The sequence below is a fragment of the Cornus florida genome, unplaced genomic scaffold (assembly GCF_030987335.1).
Source record: "Cornus florida cultivar Cherokee Brave unplaced genomic scaffold, ASM3098733v1 CherokeeBrave_3.0.0_Hap2_Chr05, whole genome shotgun sequence".
NCBI lineage: Eukaryota > Viridiplantae > Streptophyta > Magnoliopsida > Cornales > Cornaceae > Cornus > Cornus florida.
Window position 1 is genome coordinate 82,173,849 of NW_026775575.1, and position 20,385 is coordinate 82,194,233.

A 20,385-nucleotide genomic window follows, 5' to 3' on the forward strand; every position below is an offset into this window, starting at 1 on the left:
CCCTTGAAACGGCAGAGAGAGTATCAAGAGAGGAGAGAGAAAATTATGCCCTAAAATAACAGCATCGGTGTGAAGGCTAGAGTGAGAAAAACAAAATGAAGGGTATTTTGGACCATAAAAATATAAATAGTGTTTTAGTATAGTTTTGTAATTAGTTTCAAGAAATTAGTAGTCAAACTTGTTACTTTGAAAAAGTTAGCATTTTTTAAATGGCAAATTTCTCAAAACCCCTAAAACTATTAAAAAGTTATCATAAAACCCCAACCAGTTTTAAAAACCCCCAACAATATAGCAACGTTATCATTTTACCCCAACTCTGGCAATTGGCCGTTAAAAGTATGTAAAATGACTAAATTACCCTTATTATATTTCCTTTTATTTAAAAAATCAAAAAATTATATTTTAAAAATTACAATATTGTCCTTTAGCACAAAACGACAGAGTTTAGTGCCAACATAGTTGGACATCAAAACTCCGTCGTTTCATTCAAGGCAGCAGTTGTATTAGACTTAAAACGCTATCGTTTAATTCATTGAACAAGTGTGTGTGTGTATATATATATATATATTTTGTTACACCGGTATTACGCAGTTTAGCTGGCATGGACCCTTTTCACCGATACGTTCAGCCGACTATCCATCACTGCCTTGTACGTCGTCCCCCATCATACCCCTCCCGACCAGCTCCGCTAGCCCTCATCAACTGCTCCAGAGTATACATCTCTACTTCGCCGCTACAGAACCCCAAATATCCACTCTTTTCACGGTGTTGTTGAACACCCTGAATCTGAATCTGGGTTGTCTTCTCTTTAACTTATGATTCATTCTCTACAACAATCAATGTGTTGTTGCTTGTAGCATCAGTATTTGCATTCTCAGGACTAGACATTGTTGATTTTGACGATGACATTTGGTGTCGTCGTTTTTTTATCAACACGAAGCAACATAAAACAGCTGCGATGAGGATTAGAATTGCGATGACCAAGAGTATAATCACTCCGATTCTCTTGTGCTTCTTCGGCGACGGCGGTGAGATAACCACTCCCTGTGCGTTCTAGAGAAGAGTCGTAGGCTGCGAGGTGGCGGCGCCGGAGGATGAGTTGAAGAACGGGGAAGTGCTAGAACCGCATGCTTTGTCGATGATCTCCCCGCAGAGGCTAGGGTTCCATGAAAACGAAGTTGTCATGTTCATCTATGGAAGCCATGGTCGATCTAAGAAATTACAGGTCTAGTTGTCATGTTCATTTGTGGAAGCCATGGCCGATCATCATATGCGCTCTTACGTTCTTTCTGAATGCAAGCAATCGTGTGTTTACGCGCGGTTAAATGTTTCTCGGTCTCGAAGTAACCTTGCTTGATCTTGAATTCCAATTCGACTTCGAAGAGTCTGTTAAATAATGCAACTTCATTTGGCAGAAGCAATGGACGACGTGGATCGTAATCCACCATTGTCGATCTTTCCTTTTCGTTCTTGTTCTTCGTTCAGAGCTTTTTGTGTTACAGAGAAAATGATCAACTGAATAAAAAACTGTATATGCGTATGGTGATCTAGGTCTACTATATATAAAGGACGGACTTCAATCTCTCTCTATAAATAATTAATTTCTCTCTCTACTTCTTGAGCCAAGTCGGTTATCTGTTAGTTAGTGGACTTGTAAGTTAGTTAGATAGGGATCGGCCGTTAACACAGAGCAGCTGACGTCGGCGACTCTGTTTTCAAGATTTGGCCAATGTTCAAATCCAAGTGAGTTGACTCGCTTCCAACTCGGTAATTCAGGCCATCCACTGACCCAACCCAATTAGGTTAAAAAGCAAGAGATCCAAGTTGACAAATTAATTCCTGATTTTCCTTCTCTTTCAATGGTTTTTATATATATGTGTGTGTGTGTATGTTATGCTTTATATATATGTATATCTATATATTGGTTTGTATATCTAAACTTCATGATTGTTGTTCAAAGTGGGTTTATGTAGTTAAGCTTGTCCGGAAGGGTGAGCGGAGATAGCCGCGAGTAGAGAGAGAATAAAAAGCAAGAGAGAGACGATGACTAAACTATGGGTTTTAACTGTAACAAGTTTGGGGATATTTTCGGAATAACACGTATAAATATATTTCACTTGTTTGGCACATTTACTCTAGGGGTATTTTGGTCATAAAATTCACTTTGGCAAAGCAATTGTTAACCACGCGTTGAGTTAACGGCCCCAATTGACAGAGTTGGGGTAAAATGATAATATTGTTATATTGTTGGGAGTTTTTAAAACTGGTTGGGGTTTTATGATCATTTTTTGATAGTATTAGGGGTTTTGAGAAATTTGCCCCTTTTTAAATTATACAAAATTAAGTAGAGTATTTTTAAATTTTCCCAATAATAAACCAACACTTGTCTAAGTTCAAAGTCCAAGTATGAATTATAAGTTTGACCGTGTTAAGGAATGCGTCATTTCGCCCCGCAACGTGAGTACGTTTAACCCGAATGGGTGAGCAGAACAACGCATTGGGTCCCATAAGAAAATTTTTCCTACCAAACCAAGGATTTAGTAAGATAAGGAAAGAGATAGAGAAGTAAGAAAAGACTAAACAAGAAGAAAAGTCCAAGAAAGACTCAATTAGGGTTTTTCCTATAGATAAATGGCTTAATTAAAGAGATACAGAAAAAAAAAAAAAAAAAAAAAAAAAAAAAAAAAAGGGCAAAACCCCCCAAAAGAAAAGAGATACTATTCTCATTGTCAGAACTATGTTCCGACCTGATTCCCACACGCTCCATGAGGCGGGATACGTAGTCAATCGAAGTAATCCTAGGTTCGGTCATATTATCAAAATACCCCACTCCTCTCTACACAATTTCTCTAGTTCTGTGTTTTTTCTCCGTTACTATTTTGGGTTTAGTAATTACAGAGATTTTGTTGACTATTCTTAATTTGCAAATTTTTGCACCTCCTCTATCAAATCAAAATTAAAAGGAATTCTTTTTCTCTCGGTGAACCAGAAAAAGCTCATTGGCATTTGAAATGTTGTACAGGCCTATTCTTAATTGAGATATTGGCATATATAAATTAAATCCAGGATATCATCATAACAAACACTGCCAAAGTATTCATATGTAGATTTTGGTTCAATCACACATAAAATGAAAAGAAAAGGAGAGCATATGATTAGAATAATATGAAGAGTGTAGCTAGGAGACCTTATTTCAAACAAATCAAATGCTTCCCAGAAGTCATATTGTAATCCAACAAAAGGGTCCTAAATAATACTCCAAAATAAAAGTTTTCTAGGTGCTAGAAGTTCATGACTACAGCTGAAAACAACTAATCAAACAGCCCCATAATCATGTCACCCTCGTCCTCGTCTTCTTCTTCCTTCTTCTCTTCCTTCTTGGCGGCAGCCAGAGCAGGCGCAGAAGCAGCAGCTGCAACTGGAGCCGCAGCAACTGCAAACCTGCTCGGGTCCTGAAATAAACCAAATGTTAAAAATGCTGTGCAAGAAAAGGAAAACCAAGTAGAATTTTTGGAGCCACATCAAGCGCGAACCTTTATGTATTCTTTCACTTTCTCAGCCTGTTTGTAGGAATACTCTGTTGCCACTGCAATGGACAGAGCATTCTTGTAGGCATTGATGAACATGTGAGGCACAGCAGCAAGGGTTGGGTATCCGAGAGTGATTGACAGAGAGCTAACATTAGATACTCCAGCAGCAAATCTCACGATAAGGTCATCCTCCGTTAGGCTAAGCACGTCTGGACTGAACACGGATCCATTCTCGTAGACGGATTGGACTACGAGGCCATAGGAGAATGGCCTTACCCCTAGCTTCGAAAGGAGGGCAGACTCGGAAGAGCCTACCTTGTCACCCTTCTTAATAAGCTCCACTGGAGTGATGATTTCCACTGTACCTTTGTTAATCTTGGTTGGGATGTTCAGAACCTAGAAAGTGGAAGGATTAGATAAAAGCAAAAAGTTTCTGAGAATTGTTTTATGAAAACTCCGTTTAAAAAGGCTTGCTTTCAAAGAACTGTTTTTTAATAGTTATCAGTGTTTTTTAAGTGACAAAGCAAACAAACTCTTAATGTTTAACCTGGAAAAAGGAAGTCTGAGAAGGATCAAGTCCAGTGTTTCCAGGTGGGACAATAACATCAACCGGAGCAATAAGGCCAACTCGTGCAGGAGCTCCAACCTGTTAGAGAAAATATTAGAACTATACGATCTAATGAAAATTATTGCTCATCGAAAATCAATGAAATGATTGAGCACAATCATATTGATTATTGACATAAGAAATGCAAATCAATATGATCAGAGTGTTATTTGTGATGTCTGCATTAAAGGTATGTGTCAATTTGTATATTTATAAGCTGAACAAGGAAGAATTACAGCAAAGTTAAATACAATAAACCAACCATGCTGAAATTTTCTATCAGAAAATCCAATTAAAATGCAGTCACTAACAACCAATATGATAGGTTGTATAACTTGTATGTAAATGAATAGTTCAATATCGACAAAAAGAAGAATCTTTTCCGAGCAAAAGTAATTCTAAACTAGTAAATAATTCGAAATTTTAAGTTCTTGCATAATCCTGTGACTAATGCAAATGAAAATGTCATAATAATGCAGCCATTAAATCAACATTATTGAACTTAAAAACCAAATACATACATAGAAACTATAGGGGCTTTTCTCCAATCCCAACCATCAGAAAGTTAAATAAGGACTTCCCCTAATTGGGGAAAAATGGGAATCAAGCTTGTGTCAGATCATAAGGGCTGAAATACATTCTCAGAAGGCATTCATATAAACTGTTTCATCTTCTGATTTTATATAATCTTGTACTCGACAAATTAATTGAGTTCGGAATTCGCATATATATACTAATGCATGGGAATTGAGTGTGGATCATATGGCAAGGGAAATGACACAAGTGTTAATCGATTTTTATAACCGACTGAGGTGTGAATCATTGATAGAAACACTTTAAGAGAAGAGAGGTTCAATCTTATCCATTACTGACTACAAGCCCTTGTTGGACACTATTTATTGAAGTCGCAACAAAAACCAATTGGGCAGTATATCATTATATCAATTATGGTGTGCAATAGGTTACGTTTATAGATTAAGAACAAGGAAAGACAGACACGAGGCAGAAAAACAGAATCAAACGTTGTTGGAATGCCTATAAATTCAGTAGAAGAACAAATTTTATGGGGCAAAAAAAAAATGATAAATGAATAAACAAGTTAAACTATAGTTGTAAGTGAGGTGTAACAAGAGCAACTTTATCCAAAAATAGTAAAAATGGTCACCAAAATAGAAACACCGATAGAAGTACCTTATACTTGGCAACCTCATCACTTACTTCCTTCAAATCACCCTTTGTGAAAATCAATCCCACATTACCCTGACCCAAAAGGGGGAAATTATTTAATAAGCATCAGCAAACAAGCATATGAAACAACCTACCAAAATTTTATATTCGAGAAAAAGTATTAATTAAACCCCATATTCCTATTTTTTGGGGAAAAAAATTAAATAAAGTTTCCTCCATTTGAGAAAAGCAAAAGCCATTAAAGAATATTCAAAAAAAATATTTAGAGATTTGATTTGATCATTTTGAAGACTTTGCCTAGCTTAATCCCATATATATGGATCAGCTACATGAATTCTCTTTCTACCATCTTTTCTATTACATGTTATTTTACCTACTATATTTAATCCGTAACATCAAAAGCACAGAAAGAAACAAAAAGAGAACCAATACCTAAGATTTATATATTTTAATTTTCCCATGCTTTCACACCAACCAAACAGATCAAAACCCATATTTACCGGGAAAGTTATACGTACCACAAGTAGAGGAATGAGACTGAGGTAGGCAGTGTTACCGGTCCTCTCGGCATGCATTTTGACAGAACGTTTCATCATGGTGTTCTTACCCATCAAGATCACCGAGTCACCACGCAAGCCCTGCCTTATGTTCTGAAGCTGGTTCGATCCCACGTTATCGGCACCCACAATCAAGATCTGAGAGTACATGTCCATAAGCTTACACAGCTTCTGGTCGTACATTGCTTTCTTTTCTGTTCTTGTTGGTTTCACCGCCATTGTTGATTACAGTTTGGTTTGTGAGAAAATGAATTCAGTGAACCCTAGAAAATGTGTGAGAGTGTGTACAAGGATATATATATATATATATGTTAGGTCCTGTGTTGTTGAACTTTACGGCCTCTGTCAAAAAATAAAATCAACCCTAGCGCGGGTGCAACGATCGCATGCACGTATGTGTTCGAGATGAATGCCGAGCGAACAGGGCAAGTATCTATCTATATCTCTATTTATTTATTTATCACTATTAAAAGTGTAATTCATTTTTATCTATTTTTAAAAATAAAAGTCAAATATATTAAACCCTCTTTTTAAATGCAAATTTAAAAATTGAATTTATTATTAAGAACTCTATCTTCCTTATAAGAACTGAATTCATTCTTTAGAACATTAGGTCTTCCTTAATTAGAAAAACTACAAATTTCTCTCTATTTTTTTTTTTTTTTTTGTTCTTTTTAAACCCTCTTTTTAAATGCAAATTTTGTGATTATATATACATATATATGGATAAATTTAAGATTCTTTAGGCATTAAAAAAAAAAAAAAAAAGTTTTCATCAAAACTAAATATGTAATTTTCCGGCTTAAATACATAATCAATGTGATGTATTACACTCATTTTTATCAAGTGTGTATCTATGATATCAATGTTTTATATACGTCTCAATTCTAATTATACTTCAGGAAGAGTAGATGTTGGGTGACACGTAATTAGTATATCTATTCAATCAAATATAATATATTATCTTTTTACCAACAATTTTATAAATAAACGGACCAACTTTGTTTTGAAACATTGAATGAATATACCAATGATATATTGATATGATATGACATGCTAAGCGCACTCAATATTTATTCTTTCGTGAGAAAGCCGAATTTAAAGTACTAGTATAAAACAAAAAAAAACAAACCAGGAATTAAGCTCGAAATTGTTCTGATAAAAACCAAGTAACGCTCGATTAGAGGCTTCAGACTAACATTTAAAGCGGGTCCATGGGCTTGGACTGGGTTTGGACTATTTTTGGGCTCTGTCCAGTCCAATTGTCAACTCTATCACAAGCAAAACCATCATGAATTTACAAGTAGAGATTGACCTTTATCAATGGCTCTATTTGCTTGCTTCCGTGGTTAGATATTGGCTTTGGGCTTGTCTAGTCTTTTGGTTCTGGGCATGATCACAGTGTGGCCCATTTATCTTTTGGGCTTGTTGGGCTAAGGCTTTCTGTACATATCATTTCAAGAAAAAAAAAATTACTGTATATGTACCTGATTTACTTTTTTAGAATCACACCTTACTAATTTTTTTAGAAAAAATTAAATTTTAGTGATCAAAACTCAAATAAAATTATTCTAAAGTTTAATTACGAAAAATAAAAATATATATATAAATAATATCAATATTAAAATTTAATTACTAAAAAAATTTAATAGAGTTTGTGACTATTCATCTTATCTCAATTTTGTGACTATTTTAGAACAATTTTATTTACATTTTATCACTAAATCTAATTTTTCCTATTTTTTAAAAGTAAATAACATTATTCTCTTTAATTTCATAAATAAATGAATTAATGATCCATGATTCCTCACTTGTTTTTTTTCTTTTTCTGAAGAATAATGATACAAAAACTTATTATTCCAATAAATAGAGTCAACAAAAATTAATGGTCATTTATATCATTTTCTTTTTAAGTGAACTTTTGTCATTAATCATTTCTAAAAAAGTTAAGTGTACTTTATATGGTTTATACTATTTCCTTTTTTATTATACGTTTTGTGCGTAATAATTTTCAAAGTGGACAATTAAAAAAAAAAAGGGGGAGTATTTTTTATTAGTACGGAGTATTTATTTTTGATAATTTAATTAAGCCATTTTGTGACACTATCATGTGATCTGAATGTGACGTCAATGTCACTTGCTCTGTAACTCTCTCTCTCTTGCCTTTTATGTACACCCAGTACACACAAATATCGCTATCGCCACTTCTAAACTCTGGTGGCATTAAGCATTTGCAATTTCGCTGTCTCTGCTTTGAGTCTCTGACGGCAAATGGAAGCCCTTGCCGTCTCTCACCGTCTCGTTCCCTCCGACCACCGACTCTCCATCCCTTCCCGTCGCCGACAAACCTCATTCTCTCTCACTCCATTCAATACCTCAAACTCGCGTCTCCTCACACTCAAATGCTCCTCTCTCTCCTCTCCATTATCAGGTACCAATCTTCTCATTTCATTCCCAATCCACATTATATTACTAATCTTTTTTTATTTCATGCTTAATCATTGTTCATGTAATCTATTGTTTGTGCAATGCTCGATTTGATTCGGTACGATTCGTGCAGCGATTTCATGCTTGACAATTTTTTTTATGTAATCAGTTGTTTGTGAAATGCTTGATTTGATTGTGTATGATTTGTGCAGTCGACCATTCGGTGAAGTTCAGGGAAGCTGCGGAGCACGGGAACTTGATTCCGCTGTTCCGGTCCGTGTTCTCAGATCACCTGACTCCGGTGCTCGCTTACCGTTGTTTGGTTAGGGAAGATGACAGGGATGCCCCCAGCTTTCTCTTCGAGTCGGTGGAGCATGGTTTAAAGGTTTCCAGTGTTGTAAGCCACTTCTAATTTTATCCCCTCTTGTTTGCTTGTTGAGATAATGCAGGAAAATGGAAGAAAATTTCTGACCTTTTGATCCTTATTTCTTGTTTTAACTGCTGAAGAACCATTAAGGTAAATCGCCATTAAATATGGTGTTTCATTTTTTGTATATATATTTATTATGTTTATTATGGTTTATTCTTGTTCTATTATCATACATTTGAAATTTTTTTTTTTTTTTTTAAATGAAAATAATAATGTGGCCATATTTGGGCCATTTTAATACACCATAGTTTGTGACGATGCAGAGAAGTATTTTCTGAATATCCCGCAAATAGAGCTAAGTTAAATTTGCTTTGGTATCACTATCAAAGAACAGCTTATGAACTAACTTGACACATGAATCAGCCTTAGTTGAATGGGAGTTTTCATTTTCTTAGGTCAAAATACCATGACTAGAAAAAATATGTTTGGATTTTTTTAGAATAAATAATTTCAAAATTATATATTTTGTTTCTACTTTCAATTAATTTATAAACAAAGAGAGCCTTTTTTTTTTTTTTTTCACTCTCATGAAGTTTGCGTTCTTTTTATTATTAATTTTTTTTTGGTATGTACTTTACATTGTTGAATTATTTATGTTAGGGGCGGTATAGTGTGATTGGGGCTCAGCCAATGATGGAAATAGTGGCGAAAGAGAATAGGGTGATAATTATGGATCACGACAAAGGGAGGCGGACAGAGGAGCTTGTGGAGGATCCAATGTCAGTTCCTCGGAGGATTATGGAGGAATGGAAACCCCAACGCTTAGATGAGCTCCCTGAAGCATTTTGTGGTAAGACTTCTGGATTTATTAATGCTTGATGATTTAACTGAAGTTCTTAAGTGATGTTGTACTTATATGATAGATAGTTACCCAAAAGTTCATGGATGTGTTGCTGAGCTAACCACATCTTTGACTGAGAAGAATGAATGCAGTACATTTTAGTCAATCATTCATGGACGATCTCATTTGATATCCTGAAAAAGAAGAGAATTTTTGGTTGGACATGAACTTTTTGTTCCTAGTGGTTGAACATGAACTTCATCGTCACTATATTTTTATCTACATATTGTATGTTTCAAAATGGCATTTTGATTGTTTTCCCAATATTTGTGTATGTGATGCTGAACAAACCATTTTCTTTGAATGAGTACAGTTAGAAAAGTTCCCTTTGGTCAATGATTCACTCACACGCGCACACGTCTAAATCTAAAAACATGACCAAGAAGAGAATTTTTTTGGTTTGTCAAGCTCTTCATTGTCACCATTTTTGTCGGGTATGTGCACTCTTCAATTGTGCTTGCTTTTATCTTTTCAGATTTTCATTGATTTTATGCGTATTTATGAAAATATTTCACTAATCATGCCACCAAAATCAGGGACGGACCCAGAATATTTTATGAGGGGTTTTGAACAACAACAATATATAGTCGGGTATCATTAGAAATTGAGTGGGGCCATTCTTAAGATTTTCACAAAAAAGTAGGGATATTTTCAAAAGGTAATTTTCTAAATAAAAAAAAAAAATTCAGTGGGGGTGGCTCCCCACACTAAGGCCTTCACGGGCATGACCAAAATGGAAAATAAAATATTTCAACATATCCTGTTCCTTTTTAACTCCCTAACGAAAATGAAGGTTCTCATTATAAAATCACTTGACTGTATTTACATGTGTATTTCTTTCTTGACTAGGTGGGTGGGTTGGTTATTTCTCATATGATACGGTGCGCTATGTAGAGAAGAAAAAGCTACCGTTCTCATATGCTCCAGAGGATGACAGAAACCTTCCTGATGTTCATCTAGGCCTTTATGACGACGTAATTGTGTTTGATCATGTGGAGAAGGTTGTCTCACTTTCCCTTTCGAACATCCAGTTGTTCTTAAACATTATGCAATTCAGATCTTAGTTTTTTTCGCTGTATGTTGCTTGTTATTTCATTTCAGTTGAAGTTTCCCACTCTGTTTATATGAATTGTAACTGTTTTGCTGAAGCTTTTACACTCCTACATAGAGGGCATTTCATTTACCTGTTTTAAGATCCTGAGTTAGATTATTGAAAGTACTTTTAAAATGTCGAGTTTAGAATCAAGTGTTTGTCCAATTCATGGAAAAATTAAGAAGCCATGTTTAGAATCAAGTGTTTGTCCAATTCATGGATTTAATTTTTGAGAAACTGACCACTAGTAGCATTGATTGTTAATTTAAAGTCTCTTTGAGTATTACTGAATTTCTTTTTACATGATAATTTGGTCAACCTCAGAAGGCATATGTGATACACTGGGTGCAATTAGATCAATTTTCTTCTGCTGAGGAAGCCTTTAATGATGGAATGCGCCAGTTAGAAACTTTAGTGTCTAGAGTGCACGATATAGCTCCGTGAGTAATCAATTTCATGCTTATGAACACTCCTTTCCTTGTGTTATTATTATTTTTTTTTTTCCGTTTATTTTGAATATGTTAATTTCAGCCCAAGGCTGGCTTCAGGTTTGATTAAATTAGATACTAGCCTTTTTGGTCCTACATTGAAGAAGTCAACAATGACAAGTGAAGCATATAAGGATGCAGTGCTGCAGGCTAAAGAACATATCCTGGCTGGGGATATTTTTCAGATTGTATTAAGTCAACGTTTTGAACGGACAACTTTTGCAGACCCTTTTGAAGTCTACAGGGCATTAAGAACTGTTAATCCAAGTCCCTACATGGCTTATTTGCAAGTGTGTCTGCTTTCCCCTGGAGCTTTTTTGCTGAGGAGGTCATTTTTAAACTTATATTCTGATTTTCTTTGAACTTCTCATTGTCAGGCTAGAGGGTGTATTCTGGTTGCTTCAAGTCCTGAAATTCTTACTCGTGTGAAGAAGGTAAAAGAACTGGTAAACTATACAATGATTTGAGAACTATATAAAACAAACCAGAATCTAAGGAAATATTGAGCGATTTACTTGTTTACCATTTTTTGCATTCCAGTTCTGATAAGACATGTAATGTTGTACATCAAAATTCCAATTTCCAACTGTATTTCCTGCAGAATGATTGCAATTTTACATAACTTCTCCTTTTCAGCAATTCAATTTTAATTGGCACTAAAACATGGATGTGCATATTAATGTACTTTTGTTGGCAGAGAAAGGTCACTAACCGACCCCTTGCTGGAACAATTAGGAGAGGGAAGTCGCCCGAAGAAGATTATATGCACGAAAAGAAACTTCTTAATGATGAAAAGCAATGTGCAGAGCACATCATGCTGGTTGACTTGGGAAGGAATGATGTTGGAAAGGTTTGTGCTCCTTTAAAAATAAAAGAAATAAATTAAAGAAAAAAGGAACTAGATTAATATCATTAATTATGTAGATTAATTCTGCTAGGTTTACGATTAATATCTGTGAGACTTATTCTTGATTAAGTGAGGTATCCCACAATTCCCACTAACTGAATATGATGTTATATAGTAAATGTCAATTGTTTTCTAAGTTTGCATGCTTTGCTTGTATTATTTAAGACCTCCAGCAAACTTCTTCCAAGGATGAAAATGTAAGCAATCACTATGGAAATGTATTTCTTGCTATTGTTGTCTTAGATTTGATAATGCTCATTTTGATGATAAATGCATACATTGACTGCTGGTATGGTACTTCATTGTTTAATTAATCAAATCCAACCTCTTTAGAAATTTAATAGTTTTCCATCTGATAGATGGTTTGTTATTTAGAAGGAGAGAAAGGTGGAGAGAGAGAGAGAGACAGAGAGAGAGAGATGCCTTTTTTATATTCTCCATCGATAGTGCAGATTTTGTTTCACTCTCTTTTACTAGCATATCCTCTTCAACAATTTTATTGATCAATGAATTGTCCACACATGCATGGATCTCTCTCACTTCTGTTCTTGAATGGCCACCCTTCCAAACCTTTGAACTAGTAATTGCAATTGCTTCCTCGCAGAACCAACTAACCTTGCAAATTGCTGCTAATTTCTTCAATTTGTTATTGAATAACTGAAGGCTTGAAAATATACTCCCATCATTTTTTAGGATTTAATGTGAAGATGATACATTGTTCCCATAATTACCAGAGGGCAGAGTCCGCTATTATGCATCATTAGCTTGTAAGGCTTGTGTAGCTCCTTAAGGGTGAGTTTCTAAAACACCATGAAATATGACGGAAGGGTGTAAATCTTGGAACTCAACGTGAAAATTAGTACAAGTTTCAAAACTATTTATCACTGAAACTTTTATATTATAGAAAGGCACTTTAATTTTTGTGTATCTTGGTAATTTCCATTATGGTAGACAACATGATATTACCTGGCAAGACATCCCACTATTTAGTCTCTCCAGGTGTGTTAATGGTGATTATCTATCTATACTTTTTAGTAATCGTGCATTGTCTTTAATTTCTCACAATGGATTAATATTCTGAGAGAACTTATATTTTATTGCCATTATATTGCAACTAACACAGGCAATGCATGCATGCAGGTCTCAAAACCTGGTTCTGTGAATGTTGAAAAGCTCATGAACATTGAACGGTATTCTCATGTCATGCACATCAGCTCTACAGTAAGTGGTTCTTCATTGCAGTTCACAATGTAGGCTGTGTTCATAATGTCCAAAATGACAATAAAAAAAATGTTTAGCGTTTTACCCTTATTGCATGAAAATTTGGATAGTTGTCATTCCCAGCATAATGTTCTTTTTTTCATGGAAAAAAGAAACTTTAAAGTCATGTAAAATAATTTATGAAAATGGAAAATATTTGGTATATGGTGATTTTCTTCTCCCATTTTGTTATAGCTAATTTATTATCATAGGCTTCATAAACATTCAAAGTGTGATGTTATGGCTTGAATTTGGTGCTGAGTCACGTTGCAACCCATTTACGACCTGTTGATTGAGCTTTGTGTTGCGGATCGTGGACGCTATTTTGTACTCTCTTGTAGCCCGATATATAAGGGCGCTTAGGGTTTGGAGTGGGATTATTGAGAGACATTAAAAATAGCAGAAAAAAAGAGTGAGAGTGAGAGCGAGAGCTAGGGTTTGGAGGCTGAAACTTGTAATCTCCAGATTTTTGCATAGTGAATTCTTTCGCCGGATCTTCACCGTGGACGTAGGTTTTACAGAACCACGCTAAATCTTTGTTTCTTTGTGTGTGGAGTGTTTATTTTCTGTCGTGTTTCTTGGGTTCGCTGTGTTTGTTGTAATACAAAGCAATGTATGATGGATTATGCATTAGTCTGTTTTGCTTTTTGTAAACGAATGTGTATGGTAACAGCTTACACCTGCCTTTGCAGGTCACAGGAGAGTTATCTGCTCATTTGACTAGCTGGGATGCTCTCCGTGCTGCATTGCCGGTTGGAACAGTTAGCGGAGCACCAAAGGTTTTCAATCACCTGCTCTCTTCTCATGTGCCAGTGCATGCATCCATTTACTATATTTATTTTTAATGATTCAAGCTGTCTAATCTTGCAAGTAAAAACTGAAAATTGCCGAAGTAGATTATCCCTTGGTCTTTATTCTTTAAAGTGGGGGGCTGATCCAGTAGTTCTTTGGTTAATGCAGTTGGAATGCATAAATGGTGCTGTCACCATTTCCTCGGTCCCACCCTCAACAGAACTCCTGTTGGATAAGCCTTTCTCTTCTGATCTATCCATTATGTTGGATGCCTAGCATGTGGAAGAAGAATGAGGTGCTTAGGGTCATTTTCTGTCAGTTGTGGTGGTCAGTTTTAAAGTTTTTATTCCAACTTGGGAGGGAAAATATTTTAAATGAAATTTCACCATAGAACAGTTCTCCCAAGTTTCTGAATCATATTCTAGTTTAAATAGAAAAATAAAAATAAAAACAATTTTACCAACTATTGACATTATTTTTTGCTGGCTCTACTTTGTTTTCTGTACAAGTGAGAGAAAAATTATTTTCAGCTGGCTCTATTTTGTTTTCTGCATTCTTCTCTTCCTTGAATTATGATGGGTGTAGGGTGCGGTAATCAGATTAGCTGCCCTGTCTATACTAGTAGGATGGTTTTGAGTTGAACATGATGAGTTCAGTTCAGGATATGAAAGGGTGGAAGTTTGGTTTTACACATTTTTTCTTGCCTTTTTTGTTCAAGATATATTATTGTTTTTTTTAATTTACCAAAATAATGAATGATTTGCGTTATCTATCAAGTATCCACTCCCGATCTTGTTTTTTGGGCATGTCTATGGTTATGGGTAGGTTTGCGTTCGAGGCACAATTAATGTTAGTTTGAATTGGTTTAAATTGAGGCTACCCCGTCCCAGAAATAGCCCCAATGCAATCCCTATTCTTACATGTGTGACATTTTTGAATTTCCAATAATAGTTGGAATAGATGATTAGAAAGAAATCTTCCTAGATGTTGCTCCCAACTGTGACCGTGTTGAGATTTTGACATCCATTCAGATTTTTTTTTTTGATAAGTATTTTGACATCCATTCAGATAAATGGTCCAATTAGAACCTTTTGACACTATGTTGAAGTAATGCCTATATACATATAATAGTCATCTACTTGTTTTTGTTACCCTGTGAGAGGGTGCATTTTACATGTTTCTTGTTGATGGCTGTGCGGCTTTACAGGTGAAAGCCATGGAATTGATCGATCAGCTGGAAGTCACAAGGCGTGGGCCATATAGCGGTGGATTTGGAGGCATTTCCTTTTCTGGAGATATGGACATTGCCTTGGCTTTGAGAACTATTGTATTTCCAACTGAAATGCATTACAAAGCAATGTACTCATACAAGGACGTGAATAGTCGCAGAGAGTGGGTTGCGCATCTTCAAGCTGGGGCTGGTATTGTGGCTGACAGTGATCCTGGTGACGAGCAGAGAGAGTGTGAGAACAAAGCTGCGGGTCTTGCTCGAGCCATTGATCTTGCAGAGTCATCATTTGTCAACAAATGAAAAGGATTTCATCCACATGTAAAGATTGTTGTTCGTCATATGTAGTTCAGGAGTAGAAATGCACTTTTGTTTGTGGATGTTTTTGCGTCCCTTGGGGAAGGAAAATAATGGAAATGGTCGTTGTTTGGAAACTGGTGGCATCACTTACTCAAAAAGACAAAAAAAAAAAAAAAAAATTGGAAATGGTGGTTGTTTGGAAACTGATGGCATCGCTTACTCAAAAATCTCCCATATATACACACACACAAGTAAATTAGGCTCTATTTCGACTGCCCTGTGTAATTAGGTCTGATCTTAGGGGTGGGGGTATAATTTACCCTTTTTTTATTTTTTTTTTATTATGTCCTAATTTTTCAATTCCTAGTATCAATGACTCATATGCGTATGTCTTTGAGCAATTAGGTACTTTTATTTTTTTAATATAACATAAAATATCTATCTTACATAAGAATAATTAGGGGCGGAGATAGAATTTCAATTCAGTCTTAAAAAATATATATATTTCAACGAACATGATAAATATAAGAAATATAAGGGTAAGAAATATAAGTATTTGACCAATATAAGAACTAAAATATTATTTAATCATTAATATTTTTATTGAATATAGTTGTAGATTTTTTATTTTGAATATACTACATTAAAATGAATAGAAAAGAAAAAAAATTGCATACGCATATCATTCGTAAGTGCAAAAAGAATTATTTTAAGTATGGAAAAAAAAAATGAAGGAAAAGAAGAAGAAAAAGGAAATATTTGGAAGGAAACAATTAGACTTTGATTGAAGAAGAAAAATTTTACTCTTTTTTTTTTTTTTTTTTTTTTTTTTTTCAAGGAAATCAAAGGAATTTTAAGAGTATAAGAGAGAAGAAAGGGAAATTTAGGATACAATTTTAGAAATTAAAAATTTTAGAAGAGCTTTGTACAGAAATTTTCTTATAAATATTAAAATAAATTAAAAATTAACCATATTTTACGCTAGGCGGGACCAGACCAGGGGGCATGTATCCCGTGGGGCACACTAGTTCTGTCCTTGAGAACAACAATCATTTTACTTTCTTGTCAATGGCAATTTAACCATGCGCAAATTCTTTCGGAGCATTTTTTTCTTCTTTTTTTCTTTCTAGGTAGTAGGATATGGAATTAATACCTAAAAATAGAATACATTGCGTAACATATAATACATTGCGTAAAAATATAATACATTGCATGAAATTTCTAGATAGTAGTTTTTTTTTGTTTTTTTTTTTTGGTGCTATCGTGGTTATTTGGGGATAATTAATTCAAAACTAAAGGCAACGAGGCAGGTTTGAGCTGGAGTCCTTTCCCGCTCCGTTTAAGTTTTTTCGCTTTGTCTCATTTCAAAACATTTCAACAACCGAGTTCTAGCACCTTTTTTATTTTCCCCTTTTTGTTTCATTTAAATTCCAACTCTCTTTTCTTTTTCCTAATTTTTCCAAACAAATTTTTAAAATTCATATTTAAGCAATCCAAACCAAATAAACATTCTTCCAAAATTTGCACCATTGAACTAAATTAACCAAATAAATATAACATTCTTATAAGCCCATCCTCCCACAAAACCATTTAAATGGGTGAGGCAGGACATCCTTAATTCCTTATACAAGAATACCTAAAATTGTAATAAATTAATAATGTAAGGGGTAATATGCAATTAGAATAACTTGAAAACACACTTTGCATTTTTTTTTTTTTAGGAAGGTAGACACACTTCGATATTGTGCGTAAACTGTGTACAACTCCTAAAAGCGGGGGTAAAGTGCAACGGGAACTCATGGCGGCTCTAAACAACCATCTCATCACCCTCCCACGTCACCCACACGCCCCAACTCCAAAACCTAGTTTCTTAACGGTCAATAACGGTCGACACTTCGCAAACCATCCAACACTTTCACTGATCGATCAATGTATCGATACGAAACAGCTCAAACAAATCCACGCTCAAATGCTTCGCAATGGCCTCTTCTTCGACCCATACTCAGCTAGCAAACTCCTCACTGCCTTTGCTTTATCTTCATTCCCAAGCCTTGATTATGCCCAACAAGTGTTCGATCAAATTCCCCAGCCAAATCTCTACACCTGGAACACCCTCATTCGCGCATACGCTTCGAGTTCCGAGCCCATCCAAAGCCTCTTAATCTTCCTCCAAATGCTTCATCAGTGTCCCGAGTTACCCAACAAATTCACTTACCCTTTTGTGATTAAAGCTGCGGCTGAACTTGAAGCTTCGAGGTTCGGAAGAGCGCTTCATGGGATGGTATTTAAAGCTTCACTTGTTTCTGATGTGTTCATTCTCAATTCGTTAATTCATTTTTATGCTGCATGTGGGTGTTTGGATTTGGCGTATCGGGTTTTTGTTAATATACCTATGAAGGATGTTGTTTCTTGGAATTCGATGATTACTGGTTTTGCACAAGGGGATTGTCCTGATGAGGCGTTGGAGTTGTTTCGGCAAATGGAGGCGGAGAATGTGATACCCAATGATGTGACAATGGTGGGTGTTTTATCAGCTTGTGCCAAGAAGTTGGATTTGGAGTTTGGGAGGTGGGTCCATTCATATATAGAAAGGAATCAGATCAATATGGGCTTGACTTTGAGTAATGCGATGCTTGATATGTATACAAAATGTGGGAGTGTTGCAGATGCAACGAGATTGTTTGATAGGATGCCAGAGAAAGATATTGTGTCGTGGACAACTCTGCTTGTTGGGTATGCTAAATTGGGGGAATACGATGCAGCTCGACGTGTTTTTGATTCAATGCCTAATCAAGATATTGCTGCATGGAATGCTCTCATCTCTAGTTATGAGCAGAGTGGCAAGCCTAGGGAGGCGTTAGCTATTTTTAATGAATTGCAGCTCAGAAAGAATGTGGAACCTGATGAAGTAACCCTTGTTAGTACTCTGTCAGCATGTGCTCAACTAGGAGCAATAGACTTAGGTGGGTGGATCCATGTGTACATTAAGAAGCAGGGCATGAAGTTAAATCGTCATCTTGCAACCTCGCTAATTGACATGTATTCTAAGTGTGGGGATTTGGAGAAGGCGCTTGAGGTATTCCATTCTGTTGACACGAGGGATGTGTTTGTATGGAGTGCAATGATAGCTGGATTGGCAATGCACGGGCGTGGTGGTGATGCAATAGATTTGTTCTTGAAAATGAAAGAAGATAAGGTCACCCCAAATGCTGTTACTTTCACCAATGTATTATGTGCTTGTAGTCACGCAGGATTAGTGGACGAGGGTAGAGCCCTTTTCAATCAAATGGGGCCGGTTTATGGTGTTGTTCCTGGGGTCAAGCACTATGCTTGCATGGTTGACATTCTTGGCCGTAAAGGTCGATTGGATGAAGCTATGGAGTTGATAAAGAACATGCCTATAGCCCCTAGTGCTTCTGTGTGGGGAGCTTTGCTTGGAGCCTGTAGACTTCATGGAAATGTTGAGCTTGCTGAACAGGCATGCAGATGTTTGCTCGAGTTGGAGCCTCAGAATCATGGGGCTTATGTTCTTTTATCGAATTTATATGCCAAATCAGGGAAATGGGACAAGGTTTCTGGGTTGAGGAAGCTTATGAGAGATTCTGGACTGAAGAAAGAACCTGGTTGTAGCTCGATAGAGGTCAATGGCGTCGTTCATGAGTTTCTAGTGGGTGATAATTCTCACCCTCTATCCAAAAAAATCTACTCAAAGTTGGACGAGATTGCTGCTAGATTGAAATCAGTCGGCTATGTGCCAAATAAGTCCCACCTTCTTCAACTTGTTGAAGAAGAAGATGCAAAGGAGCAGGCGCTATACCTTCACAGTGAAAAGTTGGCAATTGCCTTTGGACTTCTCAGCTTGGGCTCATCTCAACCAATTCGGATTGTGAAGAATCTTCGTGTTTGTGGGGATTGTCACTCAGTTGCGAAGCTCATATCTCAGCTTTATGATACAGAGATCTTCTTGAGAGATAGGTACCGGTTCCATCATTTTAAAGGAGGCCATTGTTCATGTATGGATTATTGGTGAATATGATATTTGATTATCAAGCATTCACCACATACACTAATAAATTCAATATTGTTATAGTTCTTTAGTTGATGGTGTCCCAAACAAACACGTACTTGATGTCAGCCGGTAGTTTCTAGGAAGATATTTATTTACCAGCAACGCTTGAAACTTGTAAAAATATATATATATCAAGAGAGACATATACAAAGACTTGGAAAGCAAAAAAAAACAAAACTGAACGAATATAACATCATCAACATTCTGACAAAAATCAATATTAAAAAATATTAAGAGAAACACATGCAAAAAAATAACCATTAGACAATAATATTAAAAAATATTAAGAGAGACATACAAAAACTTCAAAACCAATTTTTCGATTTACTCCTAACAGAAAAAACACCCATTTTTGGAAGTTATCCTACGCCTACACAAATGATCGTAACTAATATTTTGTATTAGCATGTATTGAATATTATTTTACTCGCACACAATTACATTAAAATAAAACTTCTAACCCAAAATTCAAGAAATTTTTGTATTTGATTTTAAGGTTAAGTAATAACTAGCTAATTTTGTAGTCTCTCATACTCTGGCTTCACTTCACCCACTCAACAGTAGGACTCGATGAGTATAAATGATATTTCTACCTTTATATAGGTATCCAAGTGCTAAGATCTACCCTGGAAGACTCTTCTGAAATATCTTACATATCTAACCCTACT

At 35.6% G+C, this 20,385-nt stretch overlaps 3 protein-coding genes across 3 annotated transcripts; 2 read left to right on the top strand and 1 right to left on the bottom strand.

The window, feature by feature from the left end:
- Positions 1-3,202: 3,202 nt before the first annotated feature.
- Positions 3,203-6,101, bottom strand: LOC132310264 (large ribosomal subunit protein uL10-like). The gene is made up of 5 exons (XM_059808456.1): positions 5,844-6,101; positions 5,329-5,397; positions 4,078-4,176; positions 3,534-3,926; positions 3,203-3,452 (listed from the first exon to the last, which is right to left on the bottom strand). The coding sequence occupies exons 1-5, from the start codon at positions 6,099-6,101 to the stop codon at positions 3,312-3,314; spliced, it is 960 nt and encodes a 319-aa protein (XP_059664439.1). The 3' UTR covers positions 3,203-3,311.
- Positions 6,102-8,079: 1,978 nt separating this feature from the next.
- Positions 8,080-15,782, top strand: LOC132307181 (anthranilate synthase alpha subunit 2, chloroplastic-like). Its single transcript, XM_059804868.1, has 11 exons — positions 8,080-8,313; positions 8,522-8,706; positions 9,340-9,529; positions 10,430-10,581; positions 10,998-11,113; positions 11,205-11,451; positions 11,539-11,595; positions 11,859-12,011; positions 13,209-13,289; positions 14,021-14,107; positions 15,328-15,782. The coding sequence occupies exons 1-11, from the start codon at positions 8,154-8,156 to the stop codon at positions 15,649-15,651; spliced, it is 1,752 nt and encodes a 583-aa protein (XP_059660851.1). The 5' UTR covers positions 8,080-8,153; the 3' UTR covers positions 15,652-15,782.
- Positions 15,783-16,879: 1,097 nt separating this feature from the next.
- Positions 16,880-19,745, top strand: LOC132307182 (pentatricopeptide repeat-containing protein At2g29760, chloroplastic). Its single transcript, XM_059804869.1, has one exon. The coding sequence runs from the start codon at positions 17,447-17,449 to the stop codon at positions 19,676-19,678; it is 2,232 nt and encodes a 743-aa protein (XP_059660852.1). The 5' UTR covers positions 16,880-17,446; the 3' UTR covers positions 19,679-19,745.
- Positions 19,746-20,385: the final 640 nt, after the last annotated feature.